Genomic DNA, 22005 nt, shown 5'->3' on the forward strand with positions numbered 1-22005 from the left:
GTGCACTTTTCTGTATGTGCTCTATTTCATACTCTAAATGAGCAATGAAACAAAAGCTTAAAAAATAAAATTTTAAATATTAGTAATGCCAAGTGTTTTTGAGATCATTGGGACATGGCCCTCAACTGTTACCAGGAGCATGAATTGGCAAAATCTTTTCAGGTGACAATATGACAGAATCTCAAATATCAATCCCACAATTTAACTTCTAAGAATCTCTCTGGCAGATAATGCTTAAGTGCTCAAGGGTTAAAGTCCAAAAATGTGGATGTCAACATTATTTTTAACAGTAACAAAGATAGCACCCAAATAAATGACAATTATATGAACATACTAAAGAGAAAAACATGTTTAGGAGCATGGAGAACTTGCACGGCCCCTCCTACAAAACAATAATATCCCTTTGACATTTTTAATGCCCTGCTAGGCTTGCAGAAGGTAACGGGAATCCCCAATCCAATCCCCTCTTCTCACACTTACTCCCAGAAGAGCTGAAACTAGAGTTTTAAGGAAAGAGCAGTTGGGAAGGCTGAGCTGCCCTGTAGGCATGGTTTCTAGGAATAAACCATGGAGTACAAGATCTAAACCTGAGACTCCTCCCTCAAGCCAAGGATCCAAACTTTTTCTGGAAGAAAGCATCCCCTGTTTAGCTCCCCAGGACAGAAAACATCTCAGCAGCACATCCACAGTCAGATGCTGCTGTATAAAATGGTTAAATGCTTAGAGAAAAACAATCAATCCCTTCTTGTACCTAGAAAAAAATTACCTTTCAAAATATGACAAAATGTAAACATATCCAGAAAAACAGATACAGAGAGAATTTACCAAAAGACTTTCATTAATGTAACTTGTAAAGGATATACTTCAAAAAGACAAAAACTAGGAGTTCCCGTCGTGGCGCAATGGTTAACGAATCCGACTAGGAACCATGAGGTTGCGGGTTCGGTCCCTGCCCTAGCTCAGTGGGTTAAGGATCCGGCGTTGCCGTGAGCTGTGGTGTAGGTCACAGACGTGGCCGGGATCCCGAGCTGCTGTGGCTTTGGCATAGGCCAGTGGCTACAGCTCCGATTAGACCCCTAGCCTGGGAACCTCCATATGCCACGGGAGCAGTCCCAAAGAAATAGCAAAAAGACAAAAAAAAAAAAAAAAAAAGACAAAAACTATAAAAAACTGTAGGCCAATAAATTATACCACTTAGATGAAATGGAAAAATTTCTAAAAAGATACAAACTATCATAAGTGACTCAAGAAGAAACAGACAACATAAGAAGACCTGTAACAAATAATGAGACTGAAATGGGTATCAAAACACTACCTACCAAAAACACAACGAAACAAAACCAAAAACCCCACAAAAGAGAAAACAACAACAACAAATAAAACAATCTACAAAGAAAAGCCCAGACCAGGATGGCTTCAGTGGTGAATTTTATCAAATATTTGAAGAAAAATTACCATAAATCCTTCTCAGCCCCCACCCTGCCCCCCAGAAAAAGGAGACTGAAGCACTTCCCAACTCATTCCACAAGACTTGTATTACAGATCCAGTATCTCTCATGAGTATGGACACAAAAAGCCTCAACAAAATAATAGCAAAGTTAACCCAGCAACATATGAAAAGAATCATATTGCATGAACAAGTGGAGTTTATCCCAGGAATACAGGGTTGGTTTTAACATCCACAAATAAATATGTCATATCTATAGAATACAAGACAAAAACCACATGATAATATCAGTGGATGCAGAAAAGACATTTGATAAAATCCAACACCTGTTCCTGATAAAACATTGATCAAATTAAGGAAAGAAGGGAACTGCTTCAACCTGATAAAGGACATCTCTGAAAAGCCGGTAGGTAGCAAACATTATAATGACAAAAGACCAACTGCCGCTTCCATTCAACATTGCACTAAAGGGTCTAGCCAAGGCTGTTGTGCAAGAAAAAGACATAGAAGGCATCCAAATTGGAAAGGCAGAAGTAAAACTATCTCAAAACGAGAGAATCCTAAAGAATTTACTAAAGAACAATTCAAATTAATAAATCCAACAAGGCTGTAGGCTGCAAAATCAATATATAAAAACAAGTTGCATCTCTATACACTTGCAATCATCAATCTAAAAATGGAATTAAGAAAACAACTTCAGGAGTTCCCATCATGGCTCAAAGGAAATGAATCTAAGTATCCACGAGGACGCATGTTCAATCCCTGGCCTCACTCAATGGGTTAAGAATCCGGCATTGCTGTGAGCTGTGGTGTAGGTCGCAGATGAGGTTCGGATCTAGCATTGATGTGGCTGTGGCGTAGGCCAATGGCTACAGCTCCGATTGGACCCCTAGCCTGGGAACCTCTGTATGCCTCAGGTGTGACCCTGAAGAAAAAAAAAAAAGAAAACAACTTCATTTACAACAGCATCAAAAAGAAAACATTCAGGAATAAGCTTAACAAAATACATATTCCAAAAACTACCAAAGATTGTTGAAATAAAAAGAGACCTAAACAAATGGAACAGCATCCTATGTTAACAAATTGGAAGACTTACTGTTATAAAGATGGCCATACATACTACCCAAAAAAATCTGCACATTCACCAGTGCCTAATAATTCCAGCTGGCTTCTGATTCTAAAATTCACATGTGGAGTTCCTGTCATGGCGCAGCGGAAATGATTCCAACAAGGAACCACGAGGTTGTGGGTTTGATCCCTGGCTTCACTCATTGGGTTAAGGATCTGGCATTGCCATGGGCTGTGGTATACAGGTCACAGACGCGGCTCAGATCTGGCATTGCTGTGGCTGTGGTGTAGGCCAGCAGCTGTAATTCCAATTAGAGCCCTAGCCTGGGAACCTCCACATGCCACAAGTATGGCTCTAAAAGAAGCAAATAATAATAATAATAAAATAAATAAAATTCATATGGAATTATAAGGGGCTCCAAATAGCCAAAACAATCTAAGTTGGAGAACTTACACTTCCCAATTTCAAAACTTACTAAAAAGCAACAGTAATAAAGGCAGGGTACAAGCACGAGAGTAGACTGTCACAGATAAGAATTAACTCAAGATGGATCAAAGAACTAAACTTAAGAGCTAAAATTCTTTGAAGAAACCGACATTGGATTTAGCAATTGATTCTTGGATACAAGACCAAAAAAGCATGAACTTTAACAAAAGAAAAAAACAAGATAAATGACCTCATCAAAATTAAAAACTTTTTTTTTTTGTCTTTTTAGGGTGACAATCCACAGCATATCAAAGTTCCCAGACTGGGGGTCAAATTGGAGCTATAGCTGCTGGCCTACACCACAGCCAAGCAACACGGGATCCAAGCTGCATCTGCGACCTACACTGCAGCCCTTGGCAACGCCAGGTTTCCAACCCACTAAACAAGGCCAGGGATTGAACAGAAAGATTATGTTTACACAAAAGGTTAAAAAAAGTACAATAAAATTAAAAAGTAATCCATACATATTTATTAGGAATTTTGAAAAATACAGAAATGCGTAGAAGAAAGGAAGTAAAGTCCTATGCTTCTTCTCTTGAAAAAAGGAATAATGATACTTACTCCTAAATCAATGTACCCCAGCTGCAGACAGCATCAGGCAGTCTGTCACTTTATTCTGACAGGGGTCCCGTTGGGATCTCTCCCCATCTTGAGGACAGCTTCACCCCAAGCACCTGAGGGCCCTTAGCTTCAGAGGGGACCTCCTCAAAAACCCAATAGATGCAGAAGAGGGAGTACCCAGCGTCAGCCAGAGACAACCGTGAGGACTCTCCATGAACAACAACCACAGACACACTGTCAGGACCAGGGCTCCAGGGCAGCAGCCCAAAGGATGCAGATGTCACTCTGATTTGCTCCTGTCTTTCGTCACTTTGCTCCCACTAGGACAGTCTTCCTTAACCATTTTAGCATCTAGAAAAACCTTTGACAGCCCAGTGAAGCCTACAGATCCCTCTAAGAATAACATTTTTTTTTTTCAAAAAGATACATGCACCCCAAAGTTCACTGCAGCACTATTTACAATAGCTAAGACACGGAAACAACCTAAATGTTCATCAACAGATGATTAAAGAAGTTATGGTAGGAGTTCCCGTCGTGGCGCAGTGGTTAACGAATCCGACTAGGAACCATGAGGTTGCAGGTTCAATCCCTGGCCTTGCTCAGTGGGTTAAGGATCCGGCATTGCTGTGAACTGTGGTATAGGTTGCAGACGTGGCTCGGATCCCACGTTGCTGTGGCTCTGCCGTAGACCGGCAGCTACAGCTCCAATTCGACCCCTAGCCTGGGAACCTCCATATGCCATGGGAAAGGCCCTAGAAATGGCAAAAAGACCAAAAAAAAAAAGAAGAAGAAGAAGAAGAAGTTGTGGTACATATATACAATGGAATATTACTCAGCCATAGAAAAGAATGAAATAATGCCATTTGCAAAAACATGAATGGACCTAGAAATCATCATTCTAAGTGAAGTAAGTCGAAGAAAGACAAATATATGAGATCACTAATATGTGGACTCTTAATTAAAAAAAAATGATATAAAAGAATTTAAAAACAAAAACAGACCCAAAGATTTTCAAATAAAACTTATAGTTACCAAAGGGGAAAGAAGGGGGGAGGAATAAATTAGGGGGCTGGGACTGCCATACGCACACTGCTATATATAAAACAGTAAGAACCAAGGACCTACTGTACAACACAGTGTACTCTACTCCATACTGTGTAATACCCTATATGCACAAAGAATCTGAAAAGGAATGGACACATGTACATGTGTAACTAATTTGCTCTGCTATACGCCTGAAACTAACACAGCTTTGTAATTCAACTACACTCCAATAAAATTTATTTTTTTTAGAAAATAACATTTTTGGGAGCTCCCTTCATGGCGCAGTGGAAACGAATTTTAAAAGTGCGGCCCTAAAAAAATAAAAATAAATAAAAATAACATTTTTAAATACAGAAAGTAAATGTGTGACCGTGTTAAATACCAAAATATTTTTTAAATAAATGTATTACAAAGCACTACATAACAAAACCTCAGAGTGATGAATATAAAGCTATCATGCGATGTCTGTAGCACCTACAGTGTGAAATTAAAAGATCTGATTTCTCCTAATGGTAAAGCTGGGGGTCCTGCGACCCCACAGTGGTTGTTGCCACATTTGTAATGGAAGGAAATACTAAATTTCAATTAGAGGTTAGTGAAAACAAAGATGTAATTTTTTTTCCTATCCAAGTTCATGGACTGCCCCCTCGCCCGCCCTGGCCCCAAATTCCTTGATTTCACAGAACCAGAAAGAACAGATCAGGCCTCTTCCCTAAGAGACTGTCCCAGGGTGCCTCTTGGCCTGAGTTCTGGGGAAGAAGTAGACCACCACGAGCAGCACAGGTTGGGGTCCAGGCCCTCAGAGGGCTGTGAGGAGGGGATGGCTGGCATCGGCCTGTTCAAAGGCTGTTAAGAGGAGCACAGAACTGTGGCCTGGGACCAGGGCCACAGCACAGGAAGGGCACGGAGGAGGCTGCTCCCGAGGTGGGCGGTGGCCACCAGAACCAGAAAATTCGCTCTGGACGCTGAAGTCACATTTCAGCACCTGGACGGGTCTATCTCAGGGAGACATTAGCCACTTTGTTTTCACTCCCAGTTTTTCTGCTTGAAGCACCAGGGGTAGGCACTGGGGAACATTTCTTGGAAAAACCCCTTGGAGCTCCCTTCGTGGCGCAGTGAAAACGAATCCGACTAGAAACCATGAGATTTCGGGGTCAATCCCTGGCCTTGCTCAGTGGGTTGAGGATCTGGTGCTGCCGTGAGCTGTGGTGTGAGTCTCAGATGCGGCTCAGATCTGGCATTGCTGCGGCTGTGGTATAGGCTGGCAGCAACAGCTCCATTTTGACCCCTAGCCTGGCAACCTCCATATGCCACTGGTGTGGCCCTAGAAAAGGACAAAAGACAAAAGACAAAAGACAAAAAAAAAAAAAAAAAGAGGAAAACCCCAAGTTAGTGCTAAGACCCAAAGGGAACACATGGTGTGCTCTGAAAGGGCCTACCCACCTTTGTCAGTGCAAAGGCCACTGTGCCATCATCCTCGGTAGAGAGATCAAGCAGCCGCTGGTAAAATGCTTCATCGTAAGGCCCATCTATTTGCAATGCTTTTCTGAAGGAGAATGCACAGAAAAGTGGGTGACAGAGCTGTCTGGAAATGATTTGCTAAACTGGTAGCAGTTCAAGAGTCATACATCTGGTTTCAAAGAACATTAAGAGATGCAGTTTTTTCTTCCTAATGCTGAAGTTTGTCCTGAAGCATCAAAGCTTTAAATAGAACTTGCGAGATCAGACCTGAGAGAGCCAAGGCTGAATGTCTCCTGTTTATGACAAATGGTGTCCAGTCAGAGATGCTTCTGAGGGGCCGTGGGGAGGAGGTGGGGCCGGGTCAAGGCATCAGCCCTAGCCCCTGCCCCCACCACAAGTGTGGACCCTCGCAACCCCCAACAGGATGACCAGGGGCCAGACAAGGCAGGGCTGAAGACCAGTGCCCCGCTGGGGCCAGACATGAGCGGCTCACTGGCTGTGGAGCAGCACTGCCCCCTGCAGGCTCAGCCCCAAATCAGGACACACTTAGGACTGTCTGACACAGGACTGCCAGATTCAAAGAACGTTCTTTCCTTTCTAGAAACAGGCAGGTGACCACTGACTGATCTGACAGGATCCTGGTCCTCCTTCACATGGCACCGAGTCTCCAGGCTGGGCCTGGCGTCTGGGCGGGGGGAGAGGTAGCTGGGGTGAGTCCCCCTTCTGGGAGACCTGTGCTGTGTTCCCATGGGGTGACCCACTGCCCTTGTCCCCACGTGGGCTCAGAAAGGATAGGGAGCCCGGGACCTGGGCCTCACCTCTCCTCAGGAAACTCCTCCAGGTACCGCTCAACCCGCCGGTACAGAGGGTAGAGTCCTTCGATGTCCAGCAGGTCCAACATCTGCACCTGGAGGGTTTTGTACAGAAGACAGCCCTTCGGTAACCCTGAGCGCTCCGGGGTGCTTTTTCCTACCAAGAACATCAGGGGAAAACAAGAGGTTTATGTCGAGGACGAAAGAAGGTGGCAGGCACAGGCCTCACCCTGCCTCACGGAGCTGCTGGGGCTGGGATGAGGGACGTTCGCTCAGGGCTGGCCCCAAACAATCTCAATCCTGCCTCTTCTTCCTCTCAGCATCCTTCAGTCTATCACCCCAGCCCAGATCTAAGTTTAGAGATGACCCTCGGTCTAAATAAGATAAGACATGAGTTCCCTGGTGGCCTAGCAGTCAAGGAAGGATCCAGCATTGCTGCTGTTGAGGTTCAGGTTCCATCCCTGGCCCAGGAACTTCCACATGCTGTGGGCATGGCCAAAAACCAAATAAATACATAAATAAATAAAACAAGGCACAAAATTTAAAACAACCATGTTGACATCCCCCAATCTGCAAGACTGCAGCGGCAGAGCCCAGAGCCACACCCCATGCTGAGAGGTGAGGCCACACTGAACAGGGAGCTGCCATAGCAGGAACAATGCAGACACAAGGTCCAAATTTCATGCTCAAGTGTTCTTGGGCCCCTGCTGTGCACCACGGCCCTCAAGGGCTAGGGAGACAGAGTCCCAGCCCATTTATCCCACCCTCGAGGAAACAGCCACGTCTGTGAACAGATGCTGTGGAATACAGGCCTGAGTCACAGGGAACAGCTATGGCCATGTGCAGTCTTGACACTCTGACCTCTGGCAAAACATGCCCAATTACTTGAGACAGAGTAAAAGTACACAGGCCCAGCTAGAAGGGGCCTCTTAGAATTATAGGCTGTCTGGAGTTCCCATTGTGGTACAGCAGAAACGAATCCGGCTAGGAACCCTGAGGTTGCAGGTTCGATACCTGGCCTTGTTCAGTGGGTTAAGGATCCAGCGTGTGATGTAGGTCACAGACTTGGCTCGGATCCTGTGTTGCTGTGGCTGTGGTGTAGGCTGGCGTAGCTCCAATTGGACCCCAGGTATCAATGGTGCCTCAACGACCAGTGTCCATCTGTGTCCCTCCAGACATGCTCCATCCACTTAAAAGCAGTTAAGTACCCTAATATGGGCATCATTTTATCAAAATTGCCTGAAATGAGTAGGTATCATTTTTTTTTTTTTTTGTGCTAATAGAAATCTGGCATGAGGGACAGAAGAAAGGTAACTTGGTGTGCCCGGGCAGCTGCATGGCAGAACAGCAACGACTAAAATGCATGCCAGAGCAGGGCTGCTATCCTGCAGGCCACCCCCCGCCAAGCCTGGAGGGCTCTCAGCGAGCACAGGGATCATCAGCACAAAAACTCAAGGATCTGAGGATTCCCTTGCAGCTCCACAGGTTAAGGATCCAGCTCTGTCACTGCAGCAGCCTGGATCCCTGCTGTGGCATGGGCTCGATCCCTGGCCCAAGAACTTCCACGTGCCGAGGCCAAAAAACAAAAAACAAAAACAAAAAACCGTGAAGAATCTGCATCTTCCCAGTCAGTCTCTGAAAATAAGTGCCCAGCCATGGTTCCACCAGCCACATACTTGGCATGCTGTGGAACCTGCCAGCAGATGACAAAGGTGGTGAACGAGGAGCCCATGGACATTCGTGGCCAAACCCAAATCAGTGACAAGTTACCTTGAAGCCCAGGGGCCCCCCTCCCCCGGTGACTCTGTGAGGAACGGAGCCTCGAGCAGGAGGGCCCAAAGCCACAGGCCCCGAGTGTCTGTGTTCACAGCTGTCTACAAACTGCCACCCACCCTCCTAAAGGGCTTTGAGCTGTAGGACCCCGACATTTCAAGCCTCAGTTCTCCCCAACTAAGGAAAGAAAAGGAAAACCTATCCCAAGGGTTGCAATGACACGCAGCAAACCACAGAGGTGCAGACACATGGTGTGAGGTTCTAGGGAAGAGCCTGCAGCCCCATTGTGCACTGCGGTTTACAAACCCAGACAGGAGGTGGAAAAGGAGGGCTCCCCACCCGGGGCTGAGGGACAGGGAGGCCCAACCTTGGGTGGCCTGACAGGACCCAGGCTCCTCCTGCAGAAGCTCCGTGAGGCCAGGCGGGCCCCTTGCAGGCTGTGCCACGCGCTCTGCTGCCCCCAGCCCAGCCCACCCACCAGGCCCACCTTGGCAGTGGGGACTCCTGCTGAAAGGGCTGGCTTCGCAGACGGCTGGGCCCCGAAGCCCAGGCCCCGACCTGAGGGCACCCGCCCGGCCCTTGTCTGAGCCACTCAGCAGCACTCGCGTGATGACGCGCACCAGCTCCCGGATCACGGCCCGTGTGCAGTGGGGCCCACCAGCCAGGCCATTGGATGGGAAGAAGAAGGGCTTCAGATGGTGCGCGAGCTCGCTCCAGTCAGCCATGGGGCCACGGGCGTCCTTGCAGCCGTAAATCAGCTCGCCATTCTTCAGAGAGGGAAAGACATGGGCGACGTCAAGCCCAGCAGGCTGGGGGGAAAACACCTCCGTGCCACCCCCCAGACAGACACAGACCAGCAGTTTACTCCACCCCCCACTGCAGCCCCTGGGGATTGACCAAGAGGCAGATCTCACTGGAAGGTGAACAAGACGTTCAGTTCCCAAGTCACAGGAAGGGACACCCAGTGGGTGTCTAGGAGAAAAGCCCTAAGGGAACCCTGGTCCCCACATTCCTGAGCAGCAGCACATTTGACACATCGCTTGCCCTGAGTGTCCTTGTCTGTCTGTGAGAAGATACAGTCAGTAGCTTCTGGAGAGGTACCCAGTGGCCTCTATCCCCTGGTGCAAATGCCCTGTATCCCCGCTGCACTATAGAGGTTTGGTCCATGTGACCAAGAGAATATGAGCAGAGCAACAGCGCACCCCAGCAGGATTAAGTTATAAAAGCAACTGTGGCTTCTATCTTGAAGACTCTCTTCTCAGGTCACAGTAGCCACAGTGAGCAGCCCCACGGAACCCCACATAGCCAGGATATGAAGCCTCCTGCCAATGGCTCTGGGAGCAGAGCCTCTGGCTCCAGCCGAGCCTTCAGATGAGAGGCAGCCTCAGGAGGGAGGGACCCTGCGCCAGAAGCAGCTCTGCTGCTCCTTAGCTGCTGGCTACAGAACTGCGAGCCGAAAGGCGGCTGTTACACAGTAGGTGATAAGGATGAGGATGATCCCTGCTGGGCCCCAGCTGGCGGGTGGGGGTCACTTCACTCCAATGAGCAGCATGGACTAGACAGTCCTCCCTCCACAAGGCCCTGGGACTCAGCAGCGTGGGTGTCCCCAGGCAGCGCTGTCAGGGCTCACAGATGTGGGTGTCCAGGGAGAGGGGAACACAACCGAGGCCACTGCTGGCCACGGGGCCAAGGGAAGCAGAGATGATGACCCCCGAGATGGGCCTGGCAAAGGGAAAGCAGGAGCCCCCGGGAGGAGAGCAGACAGAGATGACATGTGCAGCCGAAACCAGCCAACCTGGGCCACAGACAGGAGGAGGGCCAGGCCTGTGGGTCCTGCGGGGCAGCTGTGTCCCCGACACTCTTGCCTCCAGGCCTTGGGCAGCTGAGGGACCCTGCACAGCAGAAGGCCCCTTCTCCCCAAAGTCTGGAACCCAGGTGGATGGGCATTTTAACAAATACAAACATGGCTGCTCAAGGACCTCATGGGACACGAGGCAGGGAGCCACACCCCCACGTGTCCCCCAGCACATCTCACAAGTGTCCAGAATTGGGGTGGACAGAGCCACAGCCTGGAGTCTGCGAACAACATTCAGACAGACAAGGAGAGGGCTCGACAACAGCACCACATCAACACCAACCATGACCCAGGAGGCTTCTCCACCCCTGGAACTTCACAAGGTCAGGCGTGAGCATCAGAACCAGAGAGCTTGCTATGAAAGGTGATGGCACTTGCGATGATGCACCGCATGGCCCAAGGTATTGCTTTTAAAAGCCATTCCACGTTACTGCTTTTAATCCATCTCTTTTGAAACCATTATCTCTACCTCTGGATTTTTTCCCATGCTGATTTCAACAGAAGCAGCACACAGCCAGGGTTCTCAGTTCCAGGTCCCAGGCCCCGGAGCAGGGCAGTTGGTCCAGGAGCTGAGCCAGACACACCACTCAGCTTAAGTGTGGGCCTGACAGGCCAGCCCAGGCGGGGGCAGTCAGAAAATGCCAGCCTCAATACAGGCTCCAAATTAAACCCCCAAGGAATTTATCTTTGGGATTTAAAAATAAGATTCCTGAAGTCCTCATAAGAATTAAAAATCAAACCTGATTTTAAAATACATCCTCTTTTTCTAGATTTGGGAAGGTGGAGGCAGACGATATAGCTGATTCACTCTGACCAGACTTATGAGCCACATGGGGGAAGCAAGTCAGGAAGAGACCTCCCTCGCACCCTTCCCGGAGCCCACTTCTGAGCGGCAGCTGTGTGCAGAACAGCACTGTCCACACAGAGCAGGAAGCAGAGAGCACACGGCTGTCCAACCAACAGCCTTGCTACTCCACATAGATGCCTGTGACCTGAAGCCTATCACGAACTCTCTCATATGTCATACAGAATGAGAATATAACCAGGACTGGTAGCAGAGTCCGTGGTGAGCAGAAAAGGAGATGACAAAGGGGATGCCAGGGGACAAAGGCCACACCAAGCCCTCCTGCAGGTCTGGGCCAGCCCTGCTCTCCTCTCCCCACCCCCTCAACCCCACCCCCAGCCTCTCCTCCACATTGAGTGACCACGGGGCCTCAGCAGGCCCCATCAGGGTGCTGAGGTCTTGAGTAGAAGGTGCCTTGTGCCAGGTGATGAGCCTTCCCCTACATGATCAGGATGCAGGGTGATCAGAGCTGCAGGACTTGGAAAAATCATTAGCTGACCAGCAAACCCCAGACAATAAGTTCCCTAAGTGAACCAGGAGGAGAGGCACAGACAGGTGTGGCCATGCTTTAGGATGCTCCACCCAGCTCCTGCTTCCATCTCAACCACACAGAAGGACTCCGGGGACGCAGTCAAGTACCAGGGTCAGGGTCCGAGTCAACAGAGCCCAAGGCCACCCAGTGGTCAAGGAGTTAACAGCACACATCCCAGGATCCCAGGATGACACACCCATGAAATGAGGTTTGGGAAAAGGACCCAAATAAGGCCAAGGCAGCCCCAACCCAGATGCCCTTGTCTACAAGGTCATAGAACCCTGTCAGGGACCAAAGCGCCATGGGTTCACTCAGCTTAGTTCAGACACCCACTGGTCCCACCCTAAAAGTGCCATGAAATAGAAGCCAGTCTTACCTTAAATATCTTTAAGTTGTTCTGTGCCTCTTGTAACAAGCTTTTCAAAGCAAAGTACATTCTCTGTTTATTTCTAAAAGGAAAAAGTCTTTTTGTGTTTTTTTGCTTTTTGTTTTTAGGTCCACACCCGCGACATATGGAGGTTCCCAGGCTAGGGGTCTAATCGGAGCTACAGCTGCTGGCCTACACTACAGCCACAGCAAAGCCAGATCTGAGCCACATCTGTGACCTACACCACAGCTCACGGCCATGCCAGATCTTTAACCCACTGAGCAAGGCCAGGGATCATACCCGCAACCTCATTGTTCCTAGTCTGATTCATTTCCACTGCACCACGATGGGAACTCCAGGAAAAAGTATTATTGAGAGAATTAAAGCATACTTGTATCCACCTTCCTGTGGCTCAGGGCACATGCCCAAGGGCTGCCACTCGATGTCCCTGAGCGTTGCAGATTAAAGAGCTGCATTCTCCCCAGCCCTCCTCACAGAGGCACCCCCATCGCTACCCCTAAGCCCACCCGCTCTCTGCCCCTTTGGCAACATCCCTGAGCCACTGGCTCCCACAGATAACCTGCAGGAACCCTGGGAGGCAACCTGACCGCAGGCAAGAACTCTGAGCCCTGCCGAGGGCCCTGGCTATCTGCAGGCGAGCAGCCCCCACCTCACAGAATGCTCCCCACTCCTGCCCCACCACCCCATGCACAGAATGCCACCCCCACCTCTTCCTCCAAGAAAGGCAGTACTAGGGACAAAGGGGAAGTGTTCTCTTACCCTGAGTAGAGATCAAGGGGACAGTATTTACTTATCTGCTTCCACTTCCCAGTTGCCACCTGTTAAGAAACCATCACAAGGTGTCAGTGACTGGATTAGGGCAGCACTGGGCTCATGCTAACACACACAACAGCCCAAGTGACTGCAAGATGACCAAGGCAGCTGCAGGCCCCGCAGATGACACCACCTCCAGGTGCACATCACAAGCCGAAGCAGGGGACTCGACTCTGAACCCAGGAAACCTCCGCCCTCCTCTGAGGGCTCCTCTGAGTGCTGCCAGGCCCTCCACGTGAGCAAGATATAAGATGACATGGCTAAATTTTGGTAACCAACTACTAAATTTTGGTAATCAGATAAACAAATCTTTAAAATTATAATATCCAGGAAAGGGAGGGTGCACCTAACTAGTAAGTTCATGGCCGTGAGAAGCTAAATTGGCACAACCTTTTGAAAGGGAACGGGCTGGTTTCCATCAAAATGTTAAATCTCAGTGCCCCAAGACTTGGCAAATCTATGAGGAGCCACTGGGTCAAGGGTGTTCACTGCAACCTCACTGTAACAGCCAAACCTAGAAACAGCTAAGTCCATTGAAGTACATCTGCTCTTGCGAGCTAGGACACAGCAGGCCATGTGTTGAATGAGGGATGAATAAATAATATGAAGCCACTAAGAGAAAGAGCCAGAGCTAAAAAAATCACCATTGCTAGAGCTCCCTGGTGGCCTAGCAATAAAGGATTTGACATTGTCACTGCTATGGCTAAGGTTCGATCCCTGGCCTGGGAACCTCAACTTCCTTCCACATGTTGCAGCATGGCCGAAAAATAATAATAAAAAATAAAGTAAAAATGACTAATATTTATTCCAGGAGAAAAGCAATTGACAGAACGATACATATGATATCACTTTTTGGTTTAAAAAAAAAAAAGGATATATGCATCTACACATGCACGTATCCAAATCCAGCACGAAGGAGTTCCCATCATGGCACAGCAGACACAAATCCAACTAGGAACCATGAAGCTGTGGGTTCAATCCCTGACCTCAATCAGTGGGTAAGGATCCGGTGTTGCCGTGAGCCGTGGTGTAGATCGCAGACATAGCTCGGATCCTGTGTTGCTGTGGCTGTGGTGTAGGCTGGCAGCTGCAGCTCCAATTCAACCCCTAGCCTGGGAACCTCCATATGCCACTGCAGGTGTGGCCCTAAAAAGTAAAAAAAAAAACAAAAACAAAAAACAAATTTGCCATGAAAACAGGCCTTGAAGGATACATAACAAACAATCTCAATGGATTATTTAAGTGAAAAAAGCAGTTAGCAGAACAATTACTTATAACAAGATCCCATATTTACTTTATAAAATTTTGGAATTCCTTGGTGGCTCAGTGGGTTAAGGCCCTGGCAGCAGCTCAGGTCACTGCCATGGCATGGTTTCAATCCCTGGCCTGGGAACTTCCACATGCCAAGGGTGAGGCCAAAAAAAAAAAGTGTATGTGTATTCAGATGCACATGTGAACACACATTAGACTATGTGCACAGTTTATTTCCAACTGAATAACATGTATAGCTTCACTGGCACAGGAAGAAGTCTGGAAGGATATGCAAACTGACAATATAAGTTACTTCTGGGGAGACCTAATTCATACAATTCCATAATTTATTAATTAAAAGAGCAGGTACGCTTTCATAGTTTAAAAAAATAGTTCTTAAAAATTCATCATATATGTTGAAAATGAATGGTGACAATGAAAACCCACCTCCTAAAGGGAATGGCTGACATACCTTCTTTCCCCAAAGAGTCTAGAAAAGTTAAACACCACAAAGAATGGATAGGGTGAGTCAGCAAAATTAGTGGACAAAGAACCTCTAGAAATTCTCTCCTCCATAAGCACAAGGAGGAAACTGGCAAAAAATGTCACAATCAAAATTTTCAGGAGTTCCCGTCGTGGCGCAGTGGTTAACGAATCCGACTAGGAACCATGAGGTTGCGGGTTCGGTCCCTGCCCTTGCTCAGTGGGTTAACGATCCGGCATTGCCGTGAGCTGTGGTGTAGGTTGCAGACGCGGCTCGGATCCTGCGTTGCTGTGGCTCTGGCGTAGGCTGGCAGCTCCAGCTCCGATTTGACCCCTAGCCTGGGAACCTCCACATGCCGCGGGAGCGGCCCAAGAAATGGCAAAAAGACAAAAAAAAAAATTTTTTTTCAGGACTTAGAAAATTAACCAAAGGCCTGTAACAATCTGGAGAGCATTATACAAGAAAAATAGCCATATCTAAATAAGAACAGTGAGCTGTGTGGCACTTTTAATTCCCTAATCCTACCCCACTCTCTCTAGCACCAAGGGAACTCTAAAAACCAACAGCATCAATCACAGTGAAAATAGATGCCTGGTGGCCACTGGAAAAGACTAAACAGGGTAGGTACATCTCCAAAGCCTCGCTGCCAAAGAGTGGTCATTATTTGACTTGCCTCTTGGTTTTCTACTTTCACTGACCTGACTCAGGGCTAACCAGCTGCAAAAGGGACATTTTCCCAAAGACCTGAAAAGGCTACCACCTCCTGGTGATCTGAAGCTATGCAGAAGTGAGGTCTAAGGCAACTGCTGTGCTAAGTGCAGGCTCCAATACGCACACAGAGCCCCTCAGCAAAGACTGGAAGACTTACTGGTTCCAGGCATTTAAGAAATCTCTGTCAAACAATTAGCTGCTCATCAGAGGCGACACATGACAAAAACCAGACTTCTCAAAACTGACAAAGAAAAGGCACCAAACAAAGCAATTACAACAAGCAGCAAAAACAAATCCTAGAGAGACTGTAGAACCTGAATTCCAGAGTGGCCACACTATATTACTTAAAATGCCCATTTTCAACAAAGCATTAAGAGACTTGCGAAGAAACAAAAAAGAATATACAGGAAAAAGAAAAAAAAAAAAAAACAATCAATAGGCTGTCCTTGAAAAATTCAGACACTGGACTTACTAGACCAAGACTTTAACTCAACTACTTTAAATATGCTTAAAGCTGAAGGAGAGTAAGAACAAAGAACTGAAGAAAACAAAAAGAAAAGTGTCTTAAAAGATAGAGGATATCAATGAGAGAAATTATTAAAAGGAACCAAACAGAAATGTTGTCATTGAAAAATACAATTAATCACTAAAGTGGAAAAAGTCACAAGAAAGGCTCAACAGCAGATCTGAGTAGGCAGAAGAAAACAATCAGTGAATTTTAGGACAAAGTCCAAGAGATCCACATCTAGATACATCATAACAAAACTATCCAAAGACAAAGACAGAGAATCTTGAAAACAGACAGGAGTGACTCATGATGTACAAGGCTCCTCCGTAAGATTTCTTCCTGGAAACAACGGAGGCCAGAAGGCACTGGGGTGGCACACCCACAGTGCTGCAAGAAAGACTATCAAAAGAGGAGTTTTATCTATAAAATTATCCTTTCAAATGAAGGAATAATTAAGACATTGCCAGATAAACAATAACTTTAAAAATGTGTTGCTTCATTTGCAGCAACATGGATGGAACTAGAGACTCTTATACTAAGTGAAGTAAGTCAAAAAGAGAAAGTCAAATACCGTATGATATCACTTACATCTGGAATCTAATATAGGACACAAATGAACCTTTCCACAGAAAAGAAACTCATGGACTTGGAGCAAAGACTTGGGGTTGTCAAGGGGGAGAGGGAGGGAGTGGGATGGACTGGGAGTCTGGGGTTAACAGATGCAGACTATTGCACTTGGAGTAGACAAGTGATGAGATCCTGCTTCATAGCACAGGGAGCTATATTCAGTCACTTGTGATAGAACATGATGCAGGATAATGTGAGAAAAAGAATGTGTATATATATATATATGTGTATATATATATGTGTGTGTATATATATATGTGTGTGTGTATGACTGGGTCACTTTGCTGTACAGTAGAAATTGACAGAACACGGTAAATCAACTGTAACGGAAAAAATAAAAATTATAAAAGAAAAAAATAAAATAATTGAAATGTGTCGCTAGAAACCCTGCCCTACAGGAAATACTAAAGGGAGGAGTTCTCTTGTGGCACAGCAGGTTAAGGATCCAGCATTACCACTGCAGTGGCTTGGGTCACTGCTGTTGTGTGAGTTTGATCCCCCGCCCTAAAACTCCCATATGCCACAGCCATGGCCAAAATAATATAAAATAAATAAAATTTAAAAGAAAGAAAGAGGAGCTCCTGTAGTGGCACAGCAGAAACAAATCTGACTAGGAACAGTGAGGTTGCGGGTTCGATCCCTGGCCTTGCTCAGTGCATTAAGAATCTGGCATGTAGGTTGCAGACGCGGATCGGATCTGGCATTGCTGTGGCCCTGGTGTAGGCTGGCAGCTACAGCTCCAATTTGACCCCTAGCCTGGGAACCTCCATATGCCATGAGTGCAGCTCTAAAATGGCAAAAAAGATTAAAAAAATTTAACAATTAAAAAAATAAATTAAAAGAAAGAAAATACAAAAGGGAATTCTTTAGGCTGAAATAAAAGGGCACCAGACAGTAACTCAAATCCATGAAAGGAAATAAAGAGCACTGGGTAAAGGAACATACACAGGTTAAATATATAGAACAATATATATATATCTTGCTAGTAACTTTTTTCTCCTACCTGATTTAAGAGACAGAATGTCCCATGCAGGGCATAAGGCAATTACTACAACTCCATACTGACAAGCATACAATGTATAAAGATGTAATGTATGAGAATAACAGCACAACAGCAGCGGTGGGGGAAGTCAACAAGACTACATGGGGCACAGAGTTGTGTATATTACTGAAACTTAAATGTTGTTAATTGGGCTAGATTGTTTAGGTTAATAGGTTAAATCAATAGGTAGAACACCTGGACAGAAAATCAACAAGGAAGTAGAAGATCTGAACAACATTATAAACCAACTAGACTTAACAACTATCTATATAATATTCCACCTAACAATGGCAGAATATATTCTAAGTAAGTAAACATGAAACATTCTCAAGGAAAAACCATACGTTAAACCATAAAATAAGTCTCAATAAATTTATTTATTTATTTATTTATTTCTTCTCTTGAGTTTAACTTTCTAAGTTAACTTTCACAATAGTAGTTTCTTTCTTTCTTTTTTTATTTAATGGCTGTACCCTTGGCATATTGGAAGTTCTCGAGCCAGGGATCGAATCCAAGCTGTAGCTGTGGCAACACTGGATCCTTTTTTTTTTTTTTTTTTTTTTTTGCTATTTCTTGGGCTGCTTCCGCTGCATGTGGAGGTTCCCAGGCTAGGGGTTGAATCGGAGCTGTAGCCGCTGGCCTATGCCAGAGCCACAGCAATTCAGGATCCGAGCCGCGTCTGCAACCTACACCACAGCTCACGGCAACGCCAGATCGTTAACCCACTGAGCAAGGCCAGGGACCGAACCCGCAACCTCATGGTTCCTAGTCGGATTCGTTAACCACTGCGCCACGATGGGAACTCCTCAATAAATTTAAAAAGACATGAAGTCATGCAAATGTTCTGCAAACTAAGTGTAATGAACTAGAAACCAATAACAAAAGGAAATTTGAGAAACTCACAAATAGATGAAAACTAAATATACTCCTAATCATCAATGAGTCAAATAAGAAATAAAAAGGGCAATCAAAATAAATTGAGATATATGGAAATGAAAATACAACATACCAAAATTTACAGGAGGCAGAGAAACCAGTGCTTAGAGAGAAATGTGTTCTTGTAAAAACTAGATTAAAAAGAAGACCTCCGAGTTCCCACTGTGACACAGTGGGTTAAGGATCCCACATTGCCACAGCTGTGGCGTAGGTCGCAGTTGCAGCCTGGATTTGATTCCTGACCTGGGAATATCCATATGCCACAGGAGCAGCCAGGGGGGGAAAAAAAGATGATCTCAAATCAATAACCTAATTTTCAACCCTAAAAGACTAGAAAAGATCAAACTAAATCCAATGTAAACAGAGGGAAGAAATAGTAGATTACAGATAGAGGAAAGAGAGAACAGAAAGAGGAAAACTGAGAAAAGAAATAAAACCAAAAGTTCTTCCTCTGAAAAGACAACCAAATACGGCAATCCTTTGGCTAGATCAAGAAAAAAGAATGCTACTTCTATACAATATTGTACTCATATTAAAAAAAAATTACCATATGATAAAGCAACTCTACTTCTGGTTGTATATACCCAAGAGAACTGAAAGCAGGGTCTCAAAGAAATATCTGTACACCCATGTTCACAGAAGTAGTTTTCACAACAGCCAAGAAGTGGGAACAACAGAAGTATCCATCAGAGGGTAAACGGGTAAACAAAATACGGCACATTCAATGGAGTGTTATTCGGCTTTCAAAAGGAAGGCAGGAAGGCAGTTCTGACACAAGGTACTGTACAGATGAGCTTGAGGACATTATGATAAGTGAGATGAGTCAGAAACAAAAGGATGAAGGCGTATGATTCCACATACGTGAAGAACCTACACTACTCAAATTCACGGAGACAGAAACTACAGTGGTGGTTGCCAGAGGCTTGAGAAAGGAATAAATGTGGTGTTGTTTAATGGGTGTAGAGTTTCACTTTTATAGGATGAAAAAAATTCTGGAGATGGACAGCAGTGATAGTTGTACAATATAAGTGTACTTAATGCCACTGAACTGTACAACTTAATGGTTAAGACAGTAAATTTTTATGTTTATGTGTGTTTAAAACATATATATATGACATAAATAAATCAACTGTATTTCTATGCAAACAACCTTAAAATGAAATCTGTAAAAATTCTTTTTACAATAGCATCACCAAAAGTAAAATACTTCGGAATAAGTTCAACAAAAGCATAAGACTTATACACTAAAAACTACGTAACATCACTGAAAGAAAGACCTAAATAAAATGGAAAAACATCCTGTGTTCAAAGAGCATGAATACTGTTACGGTGGCAATACTTCCCATATCAATCTGCAGTGCAATGGAATCTCTATCAAAAATCCCAGCTGGGAGTTCCTTTAGTGACTCAGTGGTTAACAAATCTGACTAGGATCCATGAGGTTGCGGGTTTGATCCCTGGCCTCGCTCAGAGGGTTAAAGATCTGGCATTGTCCTGAACTGTGGTGTATGCAGCAGGTACAGCTTGGATCCCATGTTGTTGTGGCTGTGGCTGTGGCTGGAAGCTATAGCTCCGATTTGCCCCTAGCCAAGGAACTTCCGTATGCTACAGGTACAGCCCTAAAAAGAAAAAAAAAAAAATCCCAGCTGGTTTCTTGGAAATTGTGGAGGTTAAAGGTACCTAAATTGGAAAGGAAGAAGTAAAAATCTATTCATAGATGACATGATCCTATACATAGAAAATTTCAAAGAATCTACAAGAAAGCTACTAGAGCTAATAAATAAATTCAGCAAAATTATAGGGTACAAGATCAAAACACACAAATTAGTTGTGTTTCTATACTCTAGAAATAAACCAAAAAGGAAATACGAGAACACAATTCTATTTATAACCACATTTAAACATTCCAAAAGAATACTTAGAAATATTTAACCGAAGTAGTGAAAGATTTATACACTGAAAACTATAAAATGTTGCTGAAAGAAAAAGAAAACCTAAATAAGTGGAAAGACAGCCTGGGTTCACGATTACAAAGATTTAATATTGTTAAGATGGCAATACTGGGCACTCCTGTGTGGCTCAAGGATCTGGCACTGTCACTGCAGTGGCTCAGCTCACAGCTGTGGCATGGGTTCAATTCCTCGCCTGGGAACTTATACATGCCACAGGTCTAGCCAAAAAAAAAAAAAAAAAAAGATGGCAATACTACCTGAAGTGAACTATAGACTCCTGAAATTTCTGTCAAAATTCCAAGTCTTTTTTTTTTTTGCAGTTATGAAAAATCCAATTTTCAAATTCATATGTAATTATAAGGGGCTTCAAATAGCCAAAACAAGCTTGAAAAAGAAGAACAAAGCTAGAAGACCAACATTTCCTAATTTCAAAACCTATTTACAAAGCCACAGCAATCAAAAGAGCATGATATTGGCATAAGAACAGACATACAGACCTATGGAATACAATAGAGAGTCTAGAAACAAGCCCTCACATATACGGCCAATATATCTTCAGTGATGGCACCAAGACCATACAATGAAGAAATGACATTCTTTTCAACACATGGTGCTGGGAAAACTGGATATCACATACAAAAGAATGAAGCTGTGCCTTTACCTAACACCAAATACAGAAATTAACTCAAAATAGATCAAAGACCTAAACATAAGAGCTCTTAGAAGAAAACATACAGGAAAAGCTTCATGACCTTGGTTTAGGCAAAGCTTTCTTGGCTATGACATCAAAAGCATGGGTAATGAAAGAAAAAAAGACAAATTAGACTTTATCAAGATTTAAAACTTCTGTGCAGCGAAGGAGACTATCCAAAAAAAAAATTTCTTTTTTGTCTTTTGTCCTTTTAAGGTCACACCTGCGGCATATGGAGGTTCCCCAGCTAGGGATCTAATCAGAGCTGTTTGCTGCTGGCCTACGCCAGAGCCCAGAGCCGCAGCAACACAGGGTCCGAGCCACGTCTGCGACCTACACCACAGCTCACAGCAACACCAGATCCTTAACCCACGGAGAGACCAGGGATGGAACCCACAACCTCACGGTTCCTAGTTGGATTCGTTCCCGCTGTGCCACTATGGGAACTCCCAAAGGACACTATCAACAGAGTAAAAAGGCAACCAACAGAACAGGAGAAAATATTTCCAAATAAGCACAAGATCAAATGTTCAACATCATTAGCCATTAGAGAAATGCAAATGAAAATCATATGAGATACTCCATCAAATCCGTAAGGATGACTATAATCACAAAGAGGGATAACAACAAGTGCTGGCAAGGATGTGGAACAACTGGAGCCCTCATATCTTGCTGGGGAATACAAAATGGTGCTGTAGCTGTGGAAAACAGTCTGCCA

General features: G+C 45.2%; 1 protein-coding gene across 3 annotated transcripts in view; it reads right to left on the reverse strand.

The window, feature by feature from the left end:
* The window catches only part of IPPK (inositol-pentakisphosphate 2-kinase), a 60162-nt gene that overhangs the window by 19074 nt on the left and 19083 nt on the right, over window positions 1-22005 (reverse strand). For 2 of the 3 annotated variants that reach the window (XR_002342482.1, XM_013995782.2), the window contains exons 7-11: window positions 13032-13090; window positions 12261-12333; window positions 9141-9420; window positions 6887-7037; window positions 6051-6153 (exon numbers count right to left, since the gene is read on the reverse strand). Coding sequence is in view for 1 of the 3 variants with exons in the window: in XM_013995782.2 (XP_013851236.2) it covers window positions 6051-6153; window positions 6887-7037; window positions 9141-9420; window positions 12261-12333; window positions 13032-13090 (666 nt within the window). In the remaining 2 variants the exon portion in view is untranslated. Of the gene's footprint in view, window positions 1-6050; window positions 6154-6886; window positions 7038-7894; window positions 9421-12260; window positions 12334-13031; window positions 13091-22005 lie in introns of all 3 variants that reach the window. The other variant, XR_002342483.1, reaches the window with a different exon arrangement.

The sequence above is a fragment of the Sus scrofa genome, chromosome 3 (genome assembly GCF_000003025.6).
Source record: "Sus scrofa isolate TJ Tabasco breed Duroc chromosome 3, Sscrofa11.1, whole genome shotgun sequence".
NCBI lineage: Eukaryota > Metazoa > Chordata > Mammalia > Artiodactyla > Suidae > Sus > Sus scrofa.